Raw genomic sequence first — 26058 nt, 5'->3', positions numbered from 1 at the left:
TTTGGCTATTTAATCAAGAGTTGCTTATGTAACCGTTTCAACCTTCCTTGGTTGCCTGTCATACTGGCAAAAAAGTTGGAGGCTTGGTGAGTGAAATAAACTGTCATGGTCAAAGCAATTTGTGCAGTATAATTGCATTTACGCTATTTTTTGGTTACAAGAGGTTATAGAAAATGCGGCAGAAAATGCTACAGAGATACCAAATAATTATTCCTTTAGAATAGGTTTTTAATGTAGTTCTGCTTTAGTTTGAACGCTTTTTTTTCATGTTACTGGTGTGTTCTTTAGTTTTATTTCGGCTTAAATGCTTTCTTTGTTATGACCTGAGTATTATTTTCTCTGGCATTTCAATGGTTTGCATTCTTTGTGTTTTGCTCTTTTGTCCTTATTACTCAGGTATGCTTATATTTGGTCTTTCTTCCAGGTCATCTTTCTTGGGGTTTTTTCCTGCTTCTTTTCTGTCATAATGCTGAGACTTTAGAGATGTAAATCTGCATTTGATGGGAGTGCACATGCAGTTGAAGATGTGCATGCATGAAAGCATAGGGGAAGTTATGCCCCTTAACATAATTTTTGTGTATTTGGGCTAAACAGACCTTGGCTGACTTTGTTTTGGTTTGGAACACTGCATACTTCTGTGTTAGAAGACTGAGGAAGCAGTTAGTGGTATGGTGCAGCTCGAAGAGAGGCATTGGTCTTGCTGAGAAATTTAGATCACAATTCATTGCGTGCAGTAGCTGCTCCACCCAGCTTTTCATTTTTAATAGATTTTGCAGCAGCACGTCTACCAAAGCGTCACTGGTGCCGCCCTCTGCGAAGACTGTTTGTACTTTATTTCAGGATAAAACAGCAAGGATGTTGTTAATGTTAGCCATGTATCTGCCTTGTATTTGAATGGGCGGGAGTCTCTATTAGGTAGCTTTAATTTACACAAATGTGATTTTTAAAGAAATAAAAATGCTGTTTTAAATATTGATTTTTCTCCCTTTTATTTCTTTTTTTCTTTTCAGGACACTGAAAACTGTAAAAGTTTGATTTAAAAAAAAAAAAAAAAAAAAAAATGCCCAGAAAAAGTATAGACTATGGAGTGCTGCCGGAGTATGAGAAAAGCCAGATCAAAAGGACCTTGGAGTTGGGAACTGTTATGACTGTATTCAGTCTTAAGAAGAGTAGTCCAGAAAGGAGGACTATTCAAGTCATAATGGAAACCAGGCAGGTAGCATGGAGCAAGACAGCTGACAAGATTGAAGGTTTCTGTGAGTATTTGCAAAGTGTACCTGAACTTGGAGTTACTAATAAATTGATGTAATTGTCAAACACTGATTTAATGAGCCTTTGTTAACCTAATGAATTTTTTGGCTGAGAAGAGTTTGGTAATTTGCTGAGAATATTCTGAATTGTTGCATTGTAGGTGAGGAATCTTCTGCAGCTTGTTATTTAGGTATCTAACACTACTTAAATATGATTAATGTGCTTTTACCCTAAGCCCTGTTCTCAAAGTTTTCAGCTTTGAATATGATGGTGCTTGTGTTCTCTGAATTGAGTTACTGAGTGACAACTGTTTTCCATCATTAAGCGTCAAGATACCTTGTAAATTCAAGCAAGTAGTACTTCTTTACCTCTTCGCTCTCCAAAAAGAAAAAACCTTCAAATACAAGGAAACTGAATTCAAATTTCTGTTGTCTTAAGGAGTTTCCTGTTTCAGGATAGAAATCATTATTTAGGACCATTATTGGAAAGTACCAATGACTTACGAGGATGAAGCTGTGAGATATAAGAGGTGGTTTCAAGGTCCTGAGTTGATACTGTCTCTTTAGTTGATACCTGAACTGACTAAACGCACTATTTATAACGAGGTCGGGAAATAGAAAGGGAGTGTAAAGCTATGTAGGACTGTAAAAACTATGGTAGAAGAATAAAGTGAGACTAATCTTCAGTTCTTACTGAACTCGGCTGATGTCAGCCAAGCTCAGTCTGTGCTTTTTGGGACTTGTACAGCTCCTGTTAGTATAATGTAATTACAGTGCTTGCATATGACTATATGGTAACTCTTTCTATTTATTACGGGCACGATTTTACTATGCAACTGCTAAATGGCATTTGTCTTCAATAAAGGAATTGAATTGTTTGCCTGAATTGCCAGAATCATTTATTGGTCAGCCTCAGCTTATATGAGAAGCTTGGAGTTGAGGAACTGGGGCTGTTTGGGAAAAGAAGTTGTGATAAGATGTTGGAGTTTGGAGAGCTGGGACGGCTGAGCAGGTATATTGGAGTGAGAGAATAAATACAGCATGGAGAATGTACAGAGGCGAGAACTGAACTTACTCAGTGGAGACAGGGATTTCAGTGAGAAACAAGTTAAGGTCTCAGAGAAGAAAAAGGGTTTATCAATGTGAGAAAGAGACTGAGGCATAATTAAGGAGGGGAAAGGGAAAAAAAAAAACCCCATAGATATTGAGACTAAAGCAGATGTTTCTCCCTATAGCATCTTACTGTTTTGGGGGCTTGACTACACATATGCGAATTCCAGTGGGGAAAAAAATCTACCTGATACTGTTTCAGTGCTACTCCATACATAGAGTGGCTGTGACTAGCACCAGTTACTCCAATAGTGTACCAGACAGGAGCCGTGCTCCTGGTATTCTTCCTGGATGTGAGTACACGCTAATATGAGAAAAACCAGGAAGGAGGAGAATGGAGTTTGTCTGTTGAGTTGTGGATTTTTAGAAGTTGGTTTTTTTTCATAAATACACGGTAAGTTAAAAATGCATTGATCTGTAAGGTTGCAAAGACAGGCACTGAGAAGTTGTATGATTTTTTAATTGTCTGTGCAGCTTCCCTTCATGCTCCTTACTTAGAAGTATTAAATCTCTGTTTGCTACTCTTTCCATTGATTCCTGTCTCATTCCTTGTGCAGACTGGACCTGCAACTGGAAATATAATGTAGTGGAATGAAAGACCAATTGTCTGGAGGATGTTTTTATCATTGGTGGTGAAAATATGGTCATATGCAGTGTTCTGGGAAAAAGGAAACAGGTCTGGGCACCCTATTTAACGGCTACTCTGGATCATGATCTTGCAGTGCCCCAGTTTCTCATGTGGAAAATGAGGGCAATTATCCCTTCCCGTAATGATGTGTGTGAATGCAAATACATTACTGGTTCTGATATGCCCAGATGCCAAACTGAGGTGTGCCAAAAAAAAAAGTCCTGAGAGGAGATGAATAATTCAGTTATGAGTGCATGGCTTGAATATGCTTAGCAAATGAAGCCTGGGGTTATGCACAGAGCAGTGAGATTAAACCAAAACAGAAGATGACCACTTAGTGGGTGAACAAGCCATTAGAGTCCTCTGGCAAAAACAATATGCAATCATGTAGTTGAAGACTTATCTTAGCCATTTGCACAGAGGGGCTGAATTTAAAGCTGTGCAGACTATGCATTCCAGATTTTGGGGTCAACTTTTTCAGTGCTTGACTTGTAATCTTTTATCAGAGCTTTCTGGGGGTGGTGTGTGTTTGTGGTAATACATCCTGATAATTAAATAGTTCACTCTATGCATAGATTTTAACACTTTTAAAAGAAGGTGAATATTGTAATTTGACTCTTACACCTGGATAATCCAGCAGGGTAATGACTTGCTTCCAGTTACACAGGCAGTCATTACTAGAACAGGGAATATAGCTACAGACCTGTGACTTACCCAAAGGCCATCTGCTTCTCTCCCCGAAAATTGTAGTACTGCAGCAGTTTTTTTAATTGAGCAACATTTAGGTGACCTTTATAATGATGGAAACTTCAGGTCTGAGAATATGTCATACTCTAAAGCACAAATATGCAAAATAATGTTTTGTTGTCTTAAAAAGCAACGAATCTGCCCAAAACCAGGACGTATTTTGCAGGCATTGTTTCAAAATATGATGTGAACAGTTGTTACAATTTGCAGTGAACTGTATCTGATCTATTTGAAATGAAAGTCACTGCAGCTTTAACTTGCTGACAGTGTTTTTGCTGAAGAGGAAGGAAATATTTTATTTGTTTAGTTAGTTAAATGTTGCTATTACTTCTTTTGACTGAGACTCAGGCTTTCTTTTGCTTGAAAAGTGGAAAAATTATGGATTTGAAGCTTTCGTATTTGATAATTGAATGGATGGGCTTCTTGAATACCGATGACAGGGGAATTAACATTTTTATTTCTCTGGAGCTGTACTGAGGAGATGGTACCAACTTTGTGGTAGGAGAAAAGTTATTTGGGCTTGTATATATAAATGTATATATGAATGACCCCAAGTATTCACTGATGGATTGTGTTGACTTTGTGAAAAATAAACCCCACATTTTTGGGTAGGTGTTTTTTTTTTTTTTTAGTGGCTGAGGACATAGAATTATAATCTCAAGTATTATATTATTTAATATGCTTGGGCTGTACAATAAATAATATTTGTGATGCGATCTTAATGGTTGCCATTTGCATGTGCTACAGTCCAATAAGAATTAATATTCAGTATGGGTGGGAAAGTTAAGATGGCTTCCTGTCGTGTGTGTGCCATTTTAACTCAAGTTTGGCAGCTGCTCTTTACAGAAGGCAGAAAACTGAATGTTTGCATGTCCTATGGGGTTTGTGTTTCTAAATCAGATAGTGAGGAGAGTTCTTAAGCTTTGGGACACAAAAATAGGCTGCTAATAGAGAAGATGGAGACCAACTGTTATACTTTATTTTAATACCCTTCCTTTGGAAATTAAGGAAAAAAGGTCTCTTCCTCTCTCTAACTGCCCTAGTGTTGGGAATTTTGGATGTCATGGTGCTGATTTTCTTGGTGGTGAACCGTAAATGTGTGAAGGACGCTCAAATTCCTCTAAGCCAGAGTTGTTCATAATTATTACAAGAGCCTTTTTCAAGTTTGGTTAATATTATTTTGGAATTGATTTAAGTTAAGCCTTACAATAACAAAAATGCAGCTACTCTTATTCTGGAATGAATTGACCTGTGCAAGGGAGATGTAGGATTAGCTATACTAAGATAAATGTTTAGACGACCCCATGGCCCCGAATGTGGCAGTACTGTGTATTTTAAATTGCATTACTCTTGAAAAGGTCTAGTTCATTAAAAACCTGTCAGCATTTCTATTTAGAATAGAGCAAAAGAGTTGCTGAAATTATGGCAGTTTCCTGCTCAGTGCAGGTGTTTTTCTCTGGATGAGTAAGTAAAATGGTAATACCTTTCTTTAGAAAGCTCTTTCTAGACCCAGGCCTTTGGTGTGGTAAGAAGTGAGGATATACAAAGGCTGGGAAGTCTGGTTTAAACAGTCTCTGTCTTCATTGTGTGGCTCAGACCACACAATGTCTAAGTACTGGAGATTTTACATCGACCTTCTGAAAGACTTGAGTCGCCACAAAAGGAATTTTCTAACAAAAATTAACTGGGGAAAAACCTCCATATTTTCCTCTAAATGAAAGAATACAGGTTGTTAGGGTCCTTTAGGGAAGGATATGCTATTTCAACAGTAGATCAAAAGGCCAAATTTTAAGCTGATACGTATCAAGTAAGTCCTCTCACTTTAACAGAGCAACTGAGGTTTTTCGTCACTTTTTTAGCTTGGGAGTTAGTGCAGTGCTGAGAATGGTGCTACACAATTTCTTAATTCTTCAAATACAGGGTTTTATTTTGGCTTCTGGTAAGTTCTAGCTTTACAAATCAGAGAGAGACCATTATGTACCAGCTCTTCTACTACTGCTAGTCCTCCCTGCCCACCTGCAAGAGAGAGGAAGGCGCAACCCATCAGTGTCTGCTCACACCCTTCCTGAGTTGTCCTAACGGTGTTGGTAACCTGTGCGTGAACAGTCTTTCTTTCCTGTAGAGCTGTGCAGGCAATAGTTGTTTTAGTCAAGTGAGTTCTTGGATGGTATTTCAATCTTCATGAGGTCAAGCTAGCTGTTGAACTTGTCCAAGCTAATCAAACTTGCTGAAGACAGTATATTTTGCTGTTTGTAAGGAAGCTCTGATCCTCTCATACAATCTGCGTTTCTTGGGTTTACTGTGATTCTGCTGTTGTAAAATGTAATGCTTTGTAGGCCCAAATAAAGATTAAGTGACTGTGGGGTCCCTTTCCTTTCTTTTTTGCCTGTAAAGTTAGGAGAGACTGGTAAACGAGCACCTTTAAAGAAAAGTTAAATAAAATTTATCCATGTTTTCCATTTTGTGGCAGCTTCAAGTTTCCTTGTAGATGAAAGGAGAAAGATTAGCAATGGAGAGGGCCTGCCCGTCCTGGAGTATTTTTCAGGTTTAGTGGAGGTCAGGAAGGTTTTTAGTGCTGCTGCTCTTTCAGTCACTTGCTAAGACTGTAGAATATCTTACGTATGCCCTTCCTACATCAGCTGGGTCCAACACAACCCATTGTCAAAACAAGAATGGATAGAAGGGAGCAATGCACCTTTGAGAAATGTTTTTATTGAGGATGTTTGACATGCAGGGTTCCATTAGTGTATTAAAATGAATGCCAGCAACATGTGCTTCCTGCAGAGAGCTATGCAAATAGCTGAAGGAAGCAGGTCTGAGCTAGATGTGACTGTGTTCACCCATGCTTGGGCTTCTTTTAGTCATCTTGCTATTGTTCTATACATAGAGACATTTTAGATGCCCTAATAGCTCTAAGAGCATCCGAGGGAAATACTTGTAGATGCTACAAAATGTCGGAGCTTTTTCTTCTGCTTCTTATTTATTAATGACATTTCTTTGTATTCTGCATTGTCCTCATTTTAAGCTGTTAAAGATAACCTAAAGTTTGCTAGGTGGGCTATGGGACTGTTTGTGGGGCTCAGAATCTCAGCACTGTTGACTCAGCACTAAGTTACTTAGGTGATCACTGCCAAAAGATTAGTTTAACTTCTGATGACAAATGTTTTTCCCTTGAGGAGTTGCGATTTGTTCCCCCCTCCCATATGCTTTGTATGTTGCAGTGTGGTATTAATACTTCATCAGATCACCCATGCTTTGAAGCCATTGTGGTGTTCCCTCCCCCCTCCCCCCATTTATATTTCTTGGTATGCACACTACGGTTTCAGTGGAGCCCCTGTCACTGATTTCATTAGGAGAAATTTGATCCATTTCTTGGATGAGAAGTAAGTTTTGGTGAGCATTGCAATGGTACTGCCCCATGGATAGACTGACCTGGCGAATGGTTAGTGACTCTGATGCAGAGTGCGTGGGGTCTTGGGGAGTGAGAGTTACAAATAGGAATGATATTTCTGACTGTGTGTGAAATAACTTTGAAGTGATATTAAGCTGATAACTTACAAGGCTGGTCTCACCTGTCTGCCCAGATAGTCAGCTGAGAGAATGAAAGGCTCCTCCAGAGCAAAGTTTAGTTCCTGCTCCGAATTACTGTCTGCTGGAGTGTCTTGCTCTGGCCATTGAATATATAAAAAGCATAGTAACACCAGCTTCCTAACTCTGAGGCACTGTGGGTTTTTTTGTGCTTTGTTTCTTTCATCTATACAGTTGGTTTAAGTATGTGAGTTCTGTTGCAAAGCATTGTAAATGTAAAAATGTAATTGGAACTTTGAGAGGAATTTGGAGTGTAAAAGACAGCACAGAAATAAAGGAACACTTTTTGCAGGACCGTGGGTCTAAAACCCATGGCACTAGATATGCAGCTGGTATCAGATATTATTGCCAGGAAAAATAAGCAAATCTCTTAGAAGGCTAGGGTGGACCGCAGTCTTCCCCCTCCCACTTTTACTTGCTGTAGCATAGCCTGACTTAGAATCTGCCTGGCAACTTTATGTAGCAGGGGAAAGTGTGTGTGTGTGTGTAATGTGTTTTTCATCGAGTGATACCTTGTGCAAGTGGGACCCAGTATGACTTGGCTATGGATCATTTACCCATAGGTTTTATTGACCATTGTACATTTGTGGGTTGGCAATTTAAGAACTACAGATCTTGATAACTATAGTAGTGCTAAACTAACTTTTTCTTTACCAACACATAAGAGAAGGAAACTTCAGTTTCCTTGTACAGAAGGAATTTGCTTGTTTAATTTGTAATAGGCCCTTTTCTTGCAGAAACTAATTTATGCATACTAGATACATGACTGTGAAGCTGTGACTTACTAGCATGATTTATTGCAGCGTGTTGCTCAGCGTGTCACTTCCTTATGGTTCTGCTGTGTGTTTTTATTGCATGTTTACCCTTTACAACTGTGCGTGGGTCCGCGTGGTGGCCCTTGGGTCACACGTACCCTGTGTTGTTTCTCCCTGCTTAAAACTGTCATAAGGTGGCCACACAGTGGATGTGTGTTGTACAATCCTCATGGTATCTGGGGGTCACTTCTGCCTCCACATCAGCTACTCTGCTGCGCTGTTTCTTTGCTAGGATACCAAATGGCCCACAAACAAGTGTACTGTCATAGCTGAGATAGTGGTGGAGGGAACTACCGGACAGCAGTGAAAAGCAGAGGGGAAGGAAGGGGTGACTGAGAGTGAGAAGTGCTTGTCACTGCTCTGCTAAGAGGCATGTCTGTGCGACTGGCACCTGGGGTTCGCTGACTGAAAGTACATTTCAATACTACTAAATAAGGCCTCCTAAATTTCCTCGTATTATGGTATACACATTTATATGCACATAAATAAATTGAGACCCGAAGAGGTTATGGTATTTAAGCTTGTAGAGCAAGTAGGTGGCGAGGCGTAAATCTCCAGGAAGCTGATCCGTAATGGATATTTCATTCTTTATCAGATGCAAAGTGCTTTAAGGATAATTATTAAACGAAAGTTTGTGGTGACTAGAGTTTGATTAGTCACTGGAAAATATGTGAGTTTCTGCATACTCTTCCATGAATCCTTGTGTTAAGTGATGATTCACAGCCAGGAAAATTTATGCTCCGAGAAATCTGTGGTGCCTTCCTTGAATGTGCAAGTGTGTGTTTCTCTGTAATACAAGGATGCACGTTTCAAGGAAGATTCTGTTGAGAACATAAGATGATTTCTCTGTTTTTGATTACCTAGGAATTTTTTTTTCATGTGAAGAGGTGGCCTGCTTTTGTGAAATGATTTAAACCATATTTTAATCCCTTAATCTTTGGAAAAGAAAGATCACCTATCTTTTTTGATGTTCTTGATTTATTGCAAAATACTCAAGAAAAAAAATCTAGTGACCATTTAGTTGTGCAAGCACACACCAAAAAGTAGGTTTAAAGCATTGGATGGCCATGCTTAAGAAAAGGTCATATAATATATCAGCTGTTAAAATGCTCCTTCTGTATGTAGACCAAGAGGTTAGGGTATAGGTAAGGTTGAAAGAGAAAAGGGAATAAATGTGTTAGTATAAATTTATTCTGAAAACTCTCTGTTTCTCAGAGGATGAAATACCTGTGTTTGGGAATGGCAGAGATGCAGACCTCTTGTCAATGTAATTGCAAAATTATGAAGCAGAGGAATAAAGGCTACTTATATTGAGGCTTTTGATGCTAGTGATATGCCTAATTATAAAGCATAGTAACCATTTCTTTTTTCTTCAGTCCAGACCTTTTTAATGCTGTAGGACTGTCTTATACCGTTTTTCATTTTTAATAGAAAGCTGTGACTGACAATGCATAACATTTTACTTTAGGATTAACATGGACTGCTAATTTCACATTGTCTCTCTTCTCCTGTTTTTTCTGTAATATTTTTCCAGAGTTTGTAGAACAAAATGACTGTGGCCCACTTTTTTTGAATACATTTGCCATCTCAAATTCATTTAGTGTTACTGATCTTTCATCTAACCTGTGAAAAGGAATTATCAAAGATTAAGTTCACTTGAGATTTTCTTCCTGCTGAAAAGAGGAGATTTTACAGAATTTGTTCTCTAGAATATTATTTAAAAAAAAAAATTAAACCAAGTTGAATTTTCATGTTTCACAGGTATATTAAGAAATGGGTTGAATGGAAACAAAGAACTAAGTAAATTCACATTATATGTAGAATTAGAACCTGTGGGAGCTGCTCTGTTTTTTCTCGATCTGCAAGATTGCACTGTGTTTGTGTTTTCAAATTGTCTTACATTGCCAAGCAGAAATCACTAGTTTCTGCAGAGTGTTGCACCTGGATATTTAGTGATCAAAACTCACTGGAGAAGCAGTGCATCTGTAATACAGTCATGTAGATAACAGGACCAGATCAGGCCATATATGATTTACAGGGTGAGGTGAAATGCAGGTATGTATAATTTAATGTAAAGGCAGTCTTACGTATGTTGCCACAGGTGCTGCTGTTCTAGCTAACAAGGGTTGTTTTTTTTTTTTTAATCTTTATTGTTGTCTTTTGTGAATTTGATCCTGCAGCATGTTTTCCCTGAAATTAAATTTCACTAATTTTGCTTTTAAAATCTTTGCTAAAATGACCTGGTTCCGTGCATCCTTTTGGCTGTCAGATACGTTGGGAAACTTAAAAAACTAACACCTAAGAGGCCGTTTATGCAAGTGGCTTACATTCTTAAACGTAGATGGGGAATTTTTTTTTTTTCCATAGGTTAAATAGCTAAGTCATTTAATTAGTAGAATTGTTAATGCCAATGTGAACTTCCTCTGTGGTGGAAAACTTATTTTTTCTTCCTTTGGAGAAGATGTTATAAACATTTATAGCATCTGTAACTTTCTGGGAGAAGTGATGAGTACCTACGTATTCTGCTGAGGAGTGTGAAATGAGTGCTTCTTTTGGCTTGAATGTTAGAGTTGACCTTGCTAGTTTCTAGTAGTGACTTTTTTTTTTTTTTTTATAGCAGAACTTCTTTCTGCCTGAATTTCCTTACTTTTTCAGACATAAAGTAATAAGTAAACTTAAGTCACATTGAAAACCTCAAGTCCATATTCTGTCATTTTCTTTCTGTATTCTGGATACTGTTAAAAACCAGTATGTCATTGCAAAAGCGAATCCACTTCTTGCTCTTTGCGGAGTATCTTTTCAAAGGAACATTAAAATCCACCTTTTTTCTGTTTTGAAATTGCTGTATTTCAGTTGTTACCCAGGGGATCTTGGTGTAAGTCTTCAGCTGAGTATTTAGAGCTTGGTTTCTGTGGTCAAATGAAAAAAATAAATGTGTGTAGCCTTTAGCTGTTCTCAAGTAATTTCTTCCCTTTAGCAGCTCAGTTCTGCAGTGTTTGATGCTAACTTAAAATGACCAGACTTCCTGTCATGGCTAGCCAGCAAAATGGGGATGGAATGAACTTCATAGACCTGAGTACCCCTAATGTAATTGATCAAAGTGAGTGTGAGATGTAGGTACTCCAGTACACTTTCCCCAAAGTCAAAGTTTTACATGGCAACATTCTTGTTTTGTTTTGTTGCATGGAGTAGAATGTAAACTTTTATGGACACATATGTAAATTTTACCCTATTTTTATCTCATTTTGTGAAGGTGCCTTTTAATTTTTAATATGAAACCAATAGCCGTTTGAGATGTATGGGCCCTTGAATTCAGAGCTCAAACTGGGAAGGGCTGTATGTTGTTGCTCTACTGAGCAGTCCGGGGAGAAGTTATTAATTTAATGGTAATTTGTTGTTACTGTACACGACAGCTCTGTGTGACCTGATTACTTAAAAATCTGTGGGTTTAAAATGTGCACTTCTCTAAAGCTTACGTCAGTCACACAGCTAAATCCCCGGAGGACCCCTTGGAAAGGTAGTCATGTGTGCTTTCTCAAGATGCACTGTGCCATTTCTCATGTTCTATCCTTGTAACTGAGTTTTCAGATAATTTTGTGGTTTACCTGTAATGACTTCCCTGGGCCACTGAATGTCTCACTAAATTTCGCTGTTTGTATGAGCTGAATTACTTTCCATGCCACATCGGTACTGTCATGCTGCAGGAGATTTCTGCTTTCATGTGACTTTGTCCTTCCCTGAGAGAAGCCTCACCTTGTTCCTTTTAGTTGCACAAGATCTGCGTTTCATTGCTGCTCTGAATAAAACAGGCTGCTAAGACACACCTCGTATAGTTAATCTTTAATTTTGCAAAAGTGAGAACAAAGCCATTGTTCTCACTAACCACCGTGAAGTACATTTGCAAAAGGATACTAAAGGCTTTCTTCATTCACTGGGTGCTCTTTTGCATATAGGCTATGTTGCAGGGGACAGTTTCTGCCTTTCGAAGTGAAACCTTCTTTGGAATATTTTGTAATGCAAATTGTTGAAAAAAATATGGATTCTGAAAACTGGTTCTTAAGTGCAGAATGTTGCTATATATGTACACACATGAAAATGCTAATATATTCATAGAGAGAATGCCCACCCCATGTCTCGGTCCACGGCACTTAGGTGATCAGAGTCCCTTATTCTCCTCTCCGAAACATTGCCAGTAGTTTCCCTTTAGCCTTCTTGAGACTTACTGAAAATACCTGCTGAAGTAAATAATGCTCATGGCCTGATTTCTGACTCTGTAAGCCTCCTTTGAATCTCTCTGTAGGCTTTTTCTCATTCATTGAGTACATAACTCTGAGCTCTGATCCAAGCATTGTTTGTGGCTACAGACACTGAGAGAGTCCTGGGGACTTTGGACTTCGCATCAGGAGCCTTATCTTATAAGACTCTGTAGTCCATAATACCAGTCTCAGTTGAACTCTTACGCTGCTTATCTAGACTTTTCTGTCAAGGATACCTTGCTAGGTTGACAGCCTCTAAGGTTTTTTGACTTACCCATGTATATACAATTTGCCTGACTTTCCAGCCTAAAATTACCTGACTTGCCCGAAGCTGATCAGCGCAAACATGCCTTCCTTCAGTGAACTTACATGGGCACTTCCAGCTAACATAAGGTGTTCTGCTGTTGGCATCAGCTGTTTTTAAGCAGGGTCCATTCCCTAACCCAGTTGTCTGTTTGGGCGCTGAATGGTTGTGCTCCCAACCAGAGGTGGGTGTTGCGTGAGGACGGGGGTGGACAGAGGCAGAACTTCTCCCTTTGAATAGTAGTGCTGGTTTCTTCTCTCCTTCTGGGAGGAAGGACAGTGTTGTTGTGTGAGGAGCACAGTGTTGTTGTGTACAACCATGTAATGTTTGCAGTTCTGTTCACGTTGTTCTCCACCTGTGCTTACCTTATGTCTTGTCTTCTGCTCATCTTGCACAGTACCTACTGTAGTGGAATCCAAGTTCTGTTTTACCATCTGCCTCTAAGTGTCACTGAAGGAAAGGTAACAGCAATTCATACCTATAAGTGTGTGACTAAATGTGATCACTACTGCCAGGTTATTTTAATGGAGATCAGTAGAGATGTTGAGGATCAAAAGTTTATTGTTAAGTTTATGGCAGTAAAGAGCTCTAGCAGGCGCTCTGGAAGGCACTGAGCAATTAATTTGTGCAGTCTTTGGAAAGTAGCTATGTAGTAGTGTAATGATCCATTGAATTAACTGATTTGCTGAACAACACACAACAGCAGGAGCTGAAGTTTAGCACCTTCAGGCTCTGAACTGCCACGAGTACTGCATGTCCAGATCAGAGCCTGAAACAGGATGGTAATTGAAGGTGCCTTGGAGTCCGATCTTGTTAAAGAGCCACTTGAGGGAATCATCAGAATCAAAGGGTGACTGATGAGGCTGCCAAGGAGATCCTTTTAACCCGTGGAAATAACCACATAAAAGAACAGATGAAATGTAAACTAGTATTGTAGGGTTTTTAGAGTGGCACTAGACTGGGGCTGGGGATCAAATGCGTTGGGAGTGTCCTCCTTGTCTTGCTGGGTGTGAGTCAGCTTCTCTACAGGGCATACTTTGATTTATGTTTCCTCGGGAAATGCATTAATCTTGCACTACTTTATGGAAGTCGTACCTGCAAGTGTATTGGATTTGATCTGACACTGCAAGCGTCCAGGTCTGTGCTTTTTTTCAGGTGTATCAGGCCCCAGGAATATCTGTGAAGCTCTGCAATTTGCACGTGGGATTGAGAAGGAGGAAGGCTCCAGTACTTCAAAGCAGTAAGAAGACAGAGTGTCCAAGGCGCTGTGCTTGTAGTTCTGGCACAGGCATGAAGTAACATTTTAATTGTTCAGTGACAGATTGTGCTATAAAAAGTTCACAGTAACTGCGTAACAGCTAAATTGGTACAGCTGATTTACTAATCTGAGTGTGAAACATGTTGCAGCTTTTCCTGGCCTGTTCCTTTCTTGATTCAGTTGGAATCAGCCATTCTGGACTTAGTGGGCATCGTGTGGAGTGTGCTGGGTGACTCCAGACTACCTGGGGAGACAGCAGAGCTTAGTGCAAGACCAAAATTTATGCTTGCTGTGCATGTCTCTCTTTTCCCCCTTTGATTTTCTGCCTTGGCTTTTCGTTCAGTAATATAGAATAATACATCCTAAATGACACCATAAAATGTCATTAAAATATATGCAGGTAGTTTCTATTCATTTTCTGAAACTATAGCATGTATTATGTCTTTCTGTAAAAATCTAAATAATGTTTAATAAAACTTGAGGTTTGTACATCTTTTTCATATATTACTTAAGTGAATGTAATGATATCTTCCCAGAATTTTTGTAGGACGTATATGTTGCCTGAAAAGTACAGGAATGTAAAATTCTGAATTTGAGGGTTCTTATATAAGTATTCTCTCTCTCTCTCTCTCCTTCTAATTTTGTTCTCTTGCTGAACCGTTCCTCCTTTTACTGAATGTTCAGCAATTAGGGTATAGTAATCTCTTTTTCAAAGACCAGTCAGAGAAACAATAATATGGTTACTTGTGCATACAAAAATCTTTGTGGCTATATGTACATACACATACGTTAACACAGGAGAATGGGATGGTAGACTGAAAGGTTGTAATGCAAGGAAAAGAACTGTAGTGAGTATATGTAACTGAGGGGAGACATTGAGTAAGTTTGTGTGTTTGTTTCAGAGGTCAGTGTGAGGTAAGAGCCACTTGAAATGACAACAGCAATGCAGGTTGTGAAATCTGTTTTATCGCTGCTTATAGTTTATACTTTGAGGGGGTCTTTGTGATGTGGTGTTCATATGCATGGATTTATAGGAGTCTGAAGTGAAAGGTGTGCTTCACTTTGAAGTTAAAACTGTTTTTCAGCAGGAATTTGTTGGGTGAAGGGAAGGCAGAAGAGGTGACTGGGGTTGCTCTTGCCCATGATTAGAATGAGCCAGCATGGTGCGCAGTCCTGTGCTGTTTATTGCAGCCATGCAACCTCCTTCCCTCTCCATTTGCATCTGATTCTTCTCTGTTGATATTAACATGAATTGGTGGGCTTAGATCATCTTTTTCAGATGGTAGCATTTTGAGATGGATATTCGGATACACTGCTAGGGATCTAAGTGAGACTCTGGATGGTAAGGGGTCAGAGTCATCAGTAGGAGCTTTTGGTTGCTGGTCATTTATGGTCAAGTCATAAATTTATTTTAGAAGTTTGCATCTAAATTTAGGGGCCTTGGCCAATCAGGTGTGCAGATCTTATGAGATGTTTTTATGGTTTGAGAGGGTGGCTGAGACACGGAGGTTGAGACATTAAAAGCTCTATTTTGAGGATAATTACACTTGGACGAATTAGTTTAAGAAAGATGCTTGTGTCCTACGATTAGTTCAGGTTAACCTTTGAGGTCCCATTTTCCAAGGTAAGTTGTTTAATGACTGGGAGAAAGGAGTGTCAGGTGGAAAGTTTGGGCTGGGATACTTTGCAGAGAATAAGAAATTCCAAGGTGAATTAATGTTTCATTGTCAGGATTTTATTGATGAACTTCCTTGCTTGTCTCTCCTCCCTTTCCGTATTGGCATTGTAGAAACCCAGCGTTACAGAGGCAGAAGCTTTAACCAGTGTTCAGCTCCCCTCCATTGGCAGCAGAGTTGCTTTTTCATTATGTTATTAACTGTCTTCTGTTACTGATGAGGTGCTTATTTAAACCAGTTTTTTTTTATATTGTGGCGTTCTTAAATGCATGGACAGAAACCCTCAGCTATTTTCCTTGGATCTTGCTAGGTCTGATAAACACATTTCAAGAGCAGGCATGAAATGTTTTTCTTCACTCTTCATCCTGTAGCTCGTAAGTCAAGACTGTCCAGAAGTGGGAAGAGCTGTTTATTTGTCTGGTCCACAGGCAGAACAAAACCACTTCCTCAGTTTTCTAATAAGTATCTTATCTTGAGAGTGCACATATTTCTATTTCAGTGCTGTCTCACTACAGTTATGCAGGCCATGTAGCAAGGGTTTGATAAAAAGGGAGCCGACTTGAGAAAATGTGTGCTTGTGCGTGTTCCTATTCTGCTATGCTCTAATATGTACCTGTGTTCTGTAGAAAGCAGCAAGTTGAAAGTGATAAAACAGTTTATGTTAAATGACAGAGATCTCTTTGGAGTTGACCAGGAAAAAACTCACAAACATTTTAATTATTAGGCTGGATTTTCTCTTTATATTCTTTAAATATTTTTCTTACAAGTGCCAGTGACTATACTAGCTGACAAGGTTAGCTGACTATCTAAGATCCCATGCATAATTTTTAGATGGGTAAGTTAGAAGTTGTATCTTTTCTTTTTTGTCTCTGAACGTTGTCATGGCAATTGGAAATTTCTTGCTTAGAGTAAATGCCGTTTGTGAAATCATGTCTTCTGTAACCTAAAGGGGCTATGTGTATACACTTTGTCCATGGATAATCAGTGATAGTGAAATGATAAAAATATGACAAGTTATTTTTCTTCTTCTTTCTTCTTCTCTACTGTTGTCTGTTAGTTAGTAATATATTTAGTTGTGGATTCGTGGGTTGCAAGCTGGTGCAATTTGCATGTCTTGCCTAATAAAGATCTCTAAGTTTATATATATAGATATTTTACGTACATATGCATGGAGTTGTTCATCTTATTGTTTCAGGCTCTGCTGGAACATAAGTGCAGTTGTACTGACTGAATGTTTTTTCCTTTCAGTGGATCTGATGGAAATAAAAGAAATTCGCCCAGGAAAGAATTCAAAGGACTTTGAGCGTTGCAAAGCAAAACAAAGAGAAGAACACTGCTTTACTATTTTTTATGGTACCCAGTTTGTCCTCAACACCTTAAGCTTAGCAGGTACTTTTTTCTTCTTTGTTTCTTCTTTAAACATACCGATTGAACAAATCAAATACATTGATGGAACAGTAATGCAAAGAATACTGTGGTTTTGCCTTCCGCAGTTCAGGAGTGCACCAGATGTTTAAAATCTGGAGATAGGCCTTTTACTTGCCCATTTGTGTCTGTGAACTGCTGCATTTGTAATGTTTTGCTTTCAAATAGTGTATCGTGTGAATGTAGTTTCTGATTTGCTCAATCATTTCTAGCAAGGTAGACTTTTGCTGGCTAAATATCTCTAGTAAGGTTTTCAACACAGAAGAGCAGAGGTGACATTGTCCTCTTTAAAGTCAGCAAAGGATTTGCTAATGTCTTCAGTGTGGCCAGAATATTGCCCTGGCATTTTTAGTCTGGGCAAAATGATTCTGGAAACAACAGCCATGAAGTGTTAGACTACAGCTGTATCACAGAAACTTTCCTATCACCTATAAGCAATTGCAGACTAATTTGTCTAAAAATGAAGTTCTAGTTTGAGTTATAAGTGTGCGTGTCACCTGATAATACTAAACCTCTTCTAAAGAAGTACTAGGGGACCGTAAATAAAATTGGAAGGTGGTAAATTGAAAATTAAGAGATCCATGTGAAACAGAGGGATGTTGTATCCTGTATCTGTGGAAAGGGTTGGGGCACGTCTTATTTCAGGTGAGATTATCCAGGGTCGCAAAACTAAAGATTCTGAAATGAAAAGGGATATAAATTTTTACAGTGCAGGCTGAATACAGTTTCTAACTAGTCAAGTTTACAAAGAAATTTCAGTTCTAAAAAGTTTGTGATGGATACTTGGTTTAGAATCATACAGATGATTTATTTGGAGTGCTAGTTCTCTCTGTCCTGTGCAGGAACACGCTTGTCCATTTAAATCATTAAATTCATTGCAAAATCTTAATGGGAGAAAAGGGGAATGCTTTGTAAGCATTTTAATGCTAACAGTAGCTTTTTTTTAAAATGGAATTAATTACTTATAGATTGCAGTACTAAAAACCAGGTTTTTTGCAGTCTGATGCACTGGAAATTAAAGACTGCTTGTGACTAATCCATTGTTTGTAGGCTTTTAACTTTAAATAAGTTTTACCATTGTTGGCTGAAGCCTGTGAAAATTTTGAGTAAGTGTCTGTGCTTAAGTGCAGCTGTGCCAGGTACTTCTGATTGATTTCTTCTGACAACCCCCCCATCCCTCCTCCATGGCAGTTCTCAAAACCAGGCCTCTGCCAATACTTTGAAAACACTTGGTACCATGAGATACATTGCCATAATGCTGAACTGTAGAACAACATGATACAACTTTAAATTAAAGGGAAAATCCTTTTCCTTGTTAAAATGCTTTGTTGTGGTTTCTTAAAACAATATAAAATAATTGTTACTTAAAGGGAATGGTAGCTGTCATAAAGGGCAGAATTGTCTTGGGAGAAGAATTGGTTTGGCAGTGGTAGTGGGTGTTCTTTCCGAAATTGTAACTAATTGAAAAACATTTCCGTGGGGAGCTGAGGCTGGGCTCTAGCTGCATCCTTGGGGAGATAAAGCATTGTTTGAAAGTATGTTTAAATAAAATGTAATCTTCATCTTTTGAGAAACTGTTTTTCTTTGAAGGCAGTTAAAAGAATTTGCACAGACTACAGCTCCTGTGTGAAAATAATTTTTCAGAACTGGTTTAATTGAAGAATGCCTTCATGAAATTTCAGAACCAGCGTGCTAAAGCAAATGGACTTTGCCCAACTGAAGGCTGTAATGGTAGCATTTCATCTAAGGCCCAAAAAGTTGGTTTCAGCTTAACCAGTATTCCCTAGGGAAGGCTACACCCAGCACGCAGTTCATCATCTTGCTTCTGTTGGGCTGAAGCATTACCAAATACGATCATGTTAGATGATGTGGAGGACTCTTCTGGTTTGGGAAATGGAAAGGGAAACTACATTTAAAACAAAACAGGACAGTGATAAACCAATTTGTAAGGTTGGGAGGAAGGTGTACCTGGCTTTTAGTGTTAAGCCACGTAAGGAATTTTAGACCTTGTTTTAACTTGTATTGAAATGTGTTCTATAAAAGCTACATCAGTTTTGTACATTACTCCCTTCCTGTTCCTCTTGCCTAAGTCTAGTCTGGAACAATCTGTGTTCAGAGGCATGGTTAGGACAGACAGGAGGTGGTTATGTCCATCAAAAGCCAGTACTTCACAATTTTCTTGTAGGTTGGTTGGAATATAAGGAACTAGCTTTATGCTGTATCACACTGAGTTCTTTTGTCTGTGTGCTTCAAGTTGCTCTAGATGTAGGACCCTGGAGTTTTGCTACTTTGGAGATAGAAGATAAGAAAAAGAATTTTAGTTGTGTTACTACAAGAACTCAGCAGTAGTATCATAGTCTTTCTGCTGAGATACTGAAACTTGCCTACCCTGATAAGCAGACTTCTAAAAGGAGCTATTTTTTGACAGCGCTTCCAGAATTAACCCTTCCAGCCCCAAATTTATGCTGTTTTTTATTAGTTTTACTACTAGGAACATGAAGCTATGCAAAGAGAAATGTTAATCAGCAGCTTTGTATAGTAGGGTTTATCTAAACATCACAAGTTATGTCTTAGTTTTGTGTTGCTTTTTTTCTGATGTTTCTCATGGCATATTATTTTTTTCAGCTGACTCTAAAGATGATGCTGATAAATGGTTGTGTGGCTTGAGTATCTTGTATCAAGAGGTTATGAGTGCTCCCACACCTGCAATCACAGAGAGGTATGTGGACATACTTTCGCTTTGTGAGACTTGATGTTTCTTTGGAATTGAAAGTGGAAAACCTGAAAGGAATTTTTAAGGTGCAACAAGTGGTGCCTGCCAGTTACCTTAAGAACATCTACTCTCAAGTTAGTGTATGATACAGAACGCTCATGTGGAAATTCTCCATGTCTGTTTTTCTGTATACGTGTTCTGGAATCGCACTCTGCTGCATCCACTAACATGGACTTGCAGTTTACCTTGCTCTGTATACCAAAATGAAACCAAACCAAAAATGTTAATCTTAATGAGATTACAAGAACATTTGGTGTAAGTGTGCATTGACTTCTTGAAAAAGTCAAATGTCTTACGCAATCACAGTAGGCTTGCTCTCGTAGATGTCCATGTGCCCTGTGTCCCAATAATTCTGAGGTGCGCTTTTGTGGTTTCTCCTTTTTATTGGATTGCATTATATGGCCATGCGATCAGCTGTCTCGAAGAGCCAGGCTGAAAATGAACATTTTTAAGGTTTACTTTTTAGCAGCCAGCCATATGATGGTGAAACTGTGCCCTTAATGCTTCTGAGGATGTTGCACGCGAAACTACTCATGCTCAGAATGCCAGTTTTGTTGACAAGCTTTTAACGCTGTCTCCGTACCTGATTGCTTTTCATCGCTGCTGACAGTTTTGTTTCCGGTCAGTGCTCTTACCTGTTGTGAGGATATACCCTGTCCTCACTTGCTACCTGACCAAATTGTGGTTTTGACATTGATGTTGTCTTTACCTACTTGCCGCTCCAGTTGGGGACAAAGTATTCTTATATATTCTTATCTATTCTATGGTATTGCAGTGAGCTGCTATACAAAGTGCTGCTGGGTTCCAGGCTATGTTTGTGCAGCAGAGTGATTCCCACAGAGACTGAGGATAAGCTTTATAATGACATGCTGTGTTCATCCTTTAGATGTACAAAATTGCATGTGTGTATATTTACTATTAATGCTGCTAATAGTATTTTGCTGTGCACCTAAAACTGACATGCACTCTAACGAGGATTTTCTTTAAAATTCTCTAAACTCCTCTCCCTCCCCCGTAATTTTTCATTGTTATGCATCTAACAGATCTTTGAGCCAGCAGCCTCAGCTGGCGTAAATCATTGACTTGATGGAGTTACTCTCGTTTAGATTAGCTGAAGTTTTGGCTCGCTTTATTGACTTATATTTTTACAGCTTCTGGTTGCTCATTCTTTTCTGTCCTGCCCACCCGCCCTTCCCCTTCCTGTGTTGTTTATGTGGCTTTAAAATGCAGTATTAAGCAGCAGAAAAGTAAATATTTACAAATACAGTTATTAAATTGGCTGAATCCTTAGATGCTGCACTGGAAATGTTTTTGCTTTATTAAAAGAGATGTATCTTGTGACTTTTAAATATTTTTATTGAATTTCACATGTGGATTTCGATATTTCATTGGCCGTGTTTTCTTTATAATTCTTAGATTAAACCTTTTTTTTTTCTTTTTCCTACTTTTCCACAAGCTGGCTGAGAAAGCAGATCTACTCTGTTGATCAAACTAGAAGAAATAGGTAAGAAGCTCTCTCTTTGTTCAGTTTGTTTTTAGTGAACTTTTGTTGGAGATTCTAACATGGAATGGAAATAAATAAATCTTGGTCCAAGATGTGAAATATGAGACCCCTGGAAATGGCATTTGCTCTTGCTTTAACAACTTCAGTTTTGCCTTTTGCTAAACACAACGTGTTCATAGCACTCACGCATGTTTGTGTTTGTGGTATAATGAGGAAGCAAATGATGAAAAATAAATAGTTTTGCTTTTAGCCTGGAATTACCCTGCCAGAATGAGAAAAGGGAGTTGTCTTCTTCCAGTCTTACTGTAAAAATTCAGCTCAGCTGTGCAGGTATGTTAGGTTGCTTGCTTTATAAAGGTCTTTACCCTTTCATAGCCAAGTTGGAGCCCAGCAGCTTGGACTGTATAACCCACTGTGAGCTTTCCTGTGCAGTTATGCCACCAGTTCTTCCTTCATTGCTGAAGCATGTTCGCATTGGAGTAACTACACTCTAAAGTAGACAGACCAGAAGCAGCTTTTAAAAACTTGTTTGGGCATTTGTAACAGTGAAGCTCATAAGCAGAGTTCAACATGGGCCGCTGAAGATCCAGGGCAGATGTTTAAGTGATTAGCCTTCCCTTGTTTCTGTCCTGATGGGGCCTGAACGTGGCTAGTATGTGTGGTATCTAGTTTGAAACTAGTCACAGCAGCAGTGTCAGATATATCCAGAGATAGGGTTGTCCCAGCAATAACATGAATTCTTTCCTGCAGGAGTCAGAGCTATGAGGAGAACAGAACAGAATATTGAGAGGAAGAGGAGATAACAGAGATACCTGCGGATATTAGGGGAGAGGAGGAGGACGACTACTGGTATGATAGGGTAGTACCACGTGAAACAGTTACTTTAACAGTGGGAAACAGAAGATACTCTTGAGGATAGAGAAGGAAGCCAAGTTAATGGTTTGGAGTAAGGGCAAATTTTTTTTTTTTTTTTTTTTTTAGCAATTCGCCTAGCTACATGGGCTTGTCTCTTTGCCACATACTCGAATAGGCCAAAGCCAAATAATCACCTCTGACCTGGTGCTTCTCATGTGAAAGAAGTCCCATGGGTTGTAGCTCTCAGTGTGCTGTGTGGCTTCGTATGTTTGAGTTTCAGTAGTTCATTTCAGGTTCATGTGTGATGTGGGTTTGTAACTTTTGCACAGCAAAGAGGACTTTTTTTTTTTTTTTAAAAATTAATTCAGCTGCATGCCTCTCCTTAGAGTTGCCAGAAATCATGTGACACTGAGAAGAATGTTAACCCTTCCTCCCCCATGTCTATTGCTTTACTATGGTTTTGCTCTTTGTCTGGAACATGCATTTTATTCTAAGGTGTAATTCAGTGTAGAAAAGTACATGCGTTTCCTCTCATTTAGGCCTTTTCCTAAAAGCAAAATAAAGTGTGGTGTTTCATTGTGTGAATGGGGCTGTGTTATTGCAGGAAATAACGCCATTCTGCCAACAGCCTGTGGCATTGTGCAGCTGGCTTCAGTGTGAGCTGAGACGCCATTTCAAAACGGTGTTTCCTAAGCTGGCTGGAGTGGTGAAGGGGAAAGTACCATCCTTTACTGGATATTGGCTTATACCTCGTGATGTATTTTGCAAAACTAGCCCTGCAATGGGGATATGTTGGCAGGTATCATGAAGCAAAAGCAAATGTTAGGATGGAGAAGCTGTGGCTGACGGTATGTGTCTGCTGAAGGGATTTCATTTGTTGCTTTAGGGTTCTTTCACTACGAGGCAGGCTGGTTAAGATCAACGGGACTTGCACTGTGGAGAGGGCAGTTTTTCATTCTCTTGATAGATGATTCATGCTTTTAGAAAAATTCAGGAAAGGAGTTTGGACTGAGTTTCATTGTGTTTAGTGTTGCAGTTTCTAGGGAGGTTAATTGTAAAGGTTAGGCTTCCAGGCAAGTCCTGTTTCACAGGCTGAGTTTTTTCCAGTGGTAATGAAGTCCCAGCTCTTTGTTTTGGCTTGCACTTGTCTGGTCAGAGGAAATTGCTTGTGCTTGGTGTTTAGGGTACAAATGGAGTGCTCGTTCTTGCTCCTAAAAGTAGTATTTTTTTCCAGAGGTCTGGCGACAAGGCGGAAAGCCAGGAATTTCCTGAGTTCTAATCTGGCTTTGGCATGGACTTTGGCTAAGTTCCTTCTTGCTTTGCCTCTTTCCCTCTCTACACAATGGAGATGAGAATATCTCACAGGGTAGCTGCTTGTATGGACACTGTAGAATAGAAGTGTTACTTTCTTCTAGGTGCTAATTGTTTTTGTTGCTTTCAAGTGACTCTGTTCTGACCCTGTCTTTGCAGAGAGTTAATGGCTTATGAATTGCACTGTAGGTCAAGACAGAGTACCTTAGCCTTGTTTTCTTGGGTACTGTTGGTGTTGCATTAATGTTTTGTGGGCATTGGCAGTAGGAACCATGGATCTTGTGTCTGCATTCTCTTGACTCTTCCCTGCTTCCTTTTGCTGCCATAGATTCCCCTCATCTTCCACTCTAGGACTTGTCCCTGTTCCCTTCACATGTCCCACTGTAATGCTGTGTCTTTCTCGTCGAGACCTCATGTCAGTGCCTACCCAGAGTACCCAGAGTTTGAGACTCTGTCCTAGAACATGTGACCTAATTTCCATTCTTTGCTATCCAAAGACAAGTTGAAGAGCAGGTGACTGAAATGGGGCTGCAGGAGACAGATGAGTTGGTGTACTGGCTTGGTGCTGCTGAATGGATGAAGTCTCACTCTTTCCTTTTCCTCTGCAATCTCTACATGCTGGTAATCGGGCACTCCAGCCCCTTTTCCTTACTCTGTCTGTGACACTGATCTGGGCATGAGGTGAGCTGGGTAACTTCATCAAGCCAGTGGAAAAAATGTTCTCGCTCTCTCTCAGCCATGTAGTTTTCTGCTTGCCTAGCAAGTTGAATCAGGTTGGCAGAAGGTTTGATCATCACAGCTGGCCTATGGAAGCAGTGGGACCATAGCAACAGGAGAACGGAGTGGGGCACAAGGAGACGAGTTGGGATTGCTTCTTGTAACAGTAGTGAGCTTTACATTGGCTCACCCGTACCTATGGCACATTTAAGCATTTGGACACCCAGCTCTTTTAGAAATTGCCCGTCTATCTGTTCATACAGGAGTTATAGTAGCATTCCCTTACCTCCTATTTCTGTTTTGATGATAAGTATAGTAAATATTGTGAGCTGCTCTGAGCTTGCAGTGAAGGATGCTATGACAGCGGCACCTAGGACGCTGGAATAAAATTTGAGGTTGATGAGAAAACTGGAAGATGGGAAGGAAATTGAGGTTTTCAAAATAAGCTATTCACAGGTTTTTCTAATACAAGATCTTCCTTCAACAAAAGAATTTTGATGTATACATCATACATGATTTGATGTATGGCCACAAAGTATTTGTGGCCAGAAAGCATTGCAGTGATTAATAAATTTAGTTGTGTATATAAGTATTGCTTAAATAGTTGGTGTATGTAAGGACTGTGTTGCTTAAAATCTGAAAAAAAGTATGTCTTATTTGAAAGGTCTTGCTGTTACCTGGAAAACTTTGTTTTTTGAACTGTTGCTGGTATATCACCGGACATGCTGAAACTCTGTAAAAAAGGGTCAGCAGGTCTCTGTAAATGGATCTGGGAGGCAATCCCCTCTGGGAAGACTTGGTTATGAGAGGAGGATGAGGTCATGTTCAGATGTTGCAGAAGGGGACAGTCTTGCTGCTGCAAATCAATTTTACCATCCAAGTAAATAACAGCTGGAGAAAAAGGTTATAATGGTAATGAAAATGGGAGCTTTTTATTTTCTGTTTCTGCTCATCTGTTTGGTATATCCTTTGTATAATATGTTCTGTGTCTATATTCTAGTTTCAGTGGGACTGGAACAATGGAAGAAAGGCTGCAGTTCATCTGACCATGTATAAACATCTACATTTGAGCTGATCGTCTAGATCTGATTAATTGTTGATGGAGAGAAATGGGTGTCTCTGCAGCATGGTTCTTTTCATCCTAATATGGATGCCCAAATTAGTTGAAATGCCTGTTTCTCCCCACTAACTAGGAAGCATGTCTAGCTTGCTCACATGTAGGTGTTAGGTTTATAGAAGTTTACAGTTAGGCAAGATGAGCCCTTCCCAAAATGTTTCAATAGTCACATTTTTGTGTTGATAGAAAATATATTAGTAGCTGACTAGATATAGCAGAACCATGGAGTTTTTGATATCTTGTTTTTTTTTTTTTTTCCTTCTTTTTTTCCCAGTATCAGTCTTAGAGAGCTGAAAACCGTCCTTCCCCAAGTAAACTTCAAAGTGAGCAGCATGAAGTTCTTGAAGGATAAATTTGCGGTAATTATCTGATAACTTACGTTTGGTATTATCTGATAGGTGTTCTTATTTCTTTTCAGGATACTGCCTATATTTTTGCTTCTTACCATGTACAGTTAAATAAATTATATTGGTTAATTCCTCAGCTTGGCTTTGCCTGTATCTAAGGCTATAAGAAAATATAGACATAAATGTTCCTTCCTTTCATTGTACAATTGACCAAAGCCAACATTGGGTTTTGAGCTCCACTGCTGACACTGTGCAAGTGCATAGGAAACTCTTTTATCTTTAAGATAACATATAAGAAAAAGGATTTTTTTGCAATATGATCAAGTAATAGCCTCTTCATGCCAGCTTGTGCTAACATTAATAACTTCTGAAGGTCA

The 26058-nt window shown here is 39.2% G+C and overlaps 1 protein-coding gene across 2 annotated transcripts in view; it reads left to right on the top strand.

The window, feature by feature from the left end:
* The window catches only part of PLCG2 (phospholipase C gamma 2), a 67456-nt gene that overhangs the window by 4810 nt on the left and 36588 nt on the right, over positions 1–26058 (top strand). Inside the window, exons 2-6 of one of the 2 annotated variants that reach the window (XM_030025587.2) lie at positions 1011–1256; positions 16881–17021; positions 19683–19776; positions 21287–21334; positions 25609–25693. In XM_030025587.2, the coding sequence (XP_029881447.1) occupies positions 1061–1256; positions 16881–17021; positions 19683–19776; positions 21287–21334; positions 25609–25693 (564 nt within the window). In that variant the 5' untranslated portion in view covers positions 1011–1060. Of the gene's footprint in view, positions 1–1010; positions 1257–16880; positions 17022–19682; positions 19777–21286; positions 21335–24881; positions 25130–25608; positions 25694–26058 lie in introns of those variants that run through there. The other variant, XM_041125885.1, reaches the window with a different exon arrangement.

The sequence above is a fragment of the Aquila chrysaetos genome, chromosome 9 (genome assembly GCF_900496995.4).
Source record: "Aquila chrysaetos chrysaetos chromosome 9, bAquChr1.4, whole genome shotgun sequence".
NCBI lineage: Eukaryota > Metazoa > Chordata > Aves > Accipitriformes > Accipitridae > Aquila > Aquila chrysaetos.
This window is presented reverse-complemented; position numbering and strand designations above follow the sequence as displayed.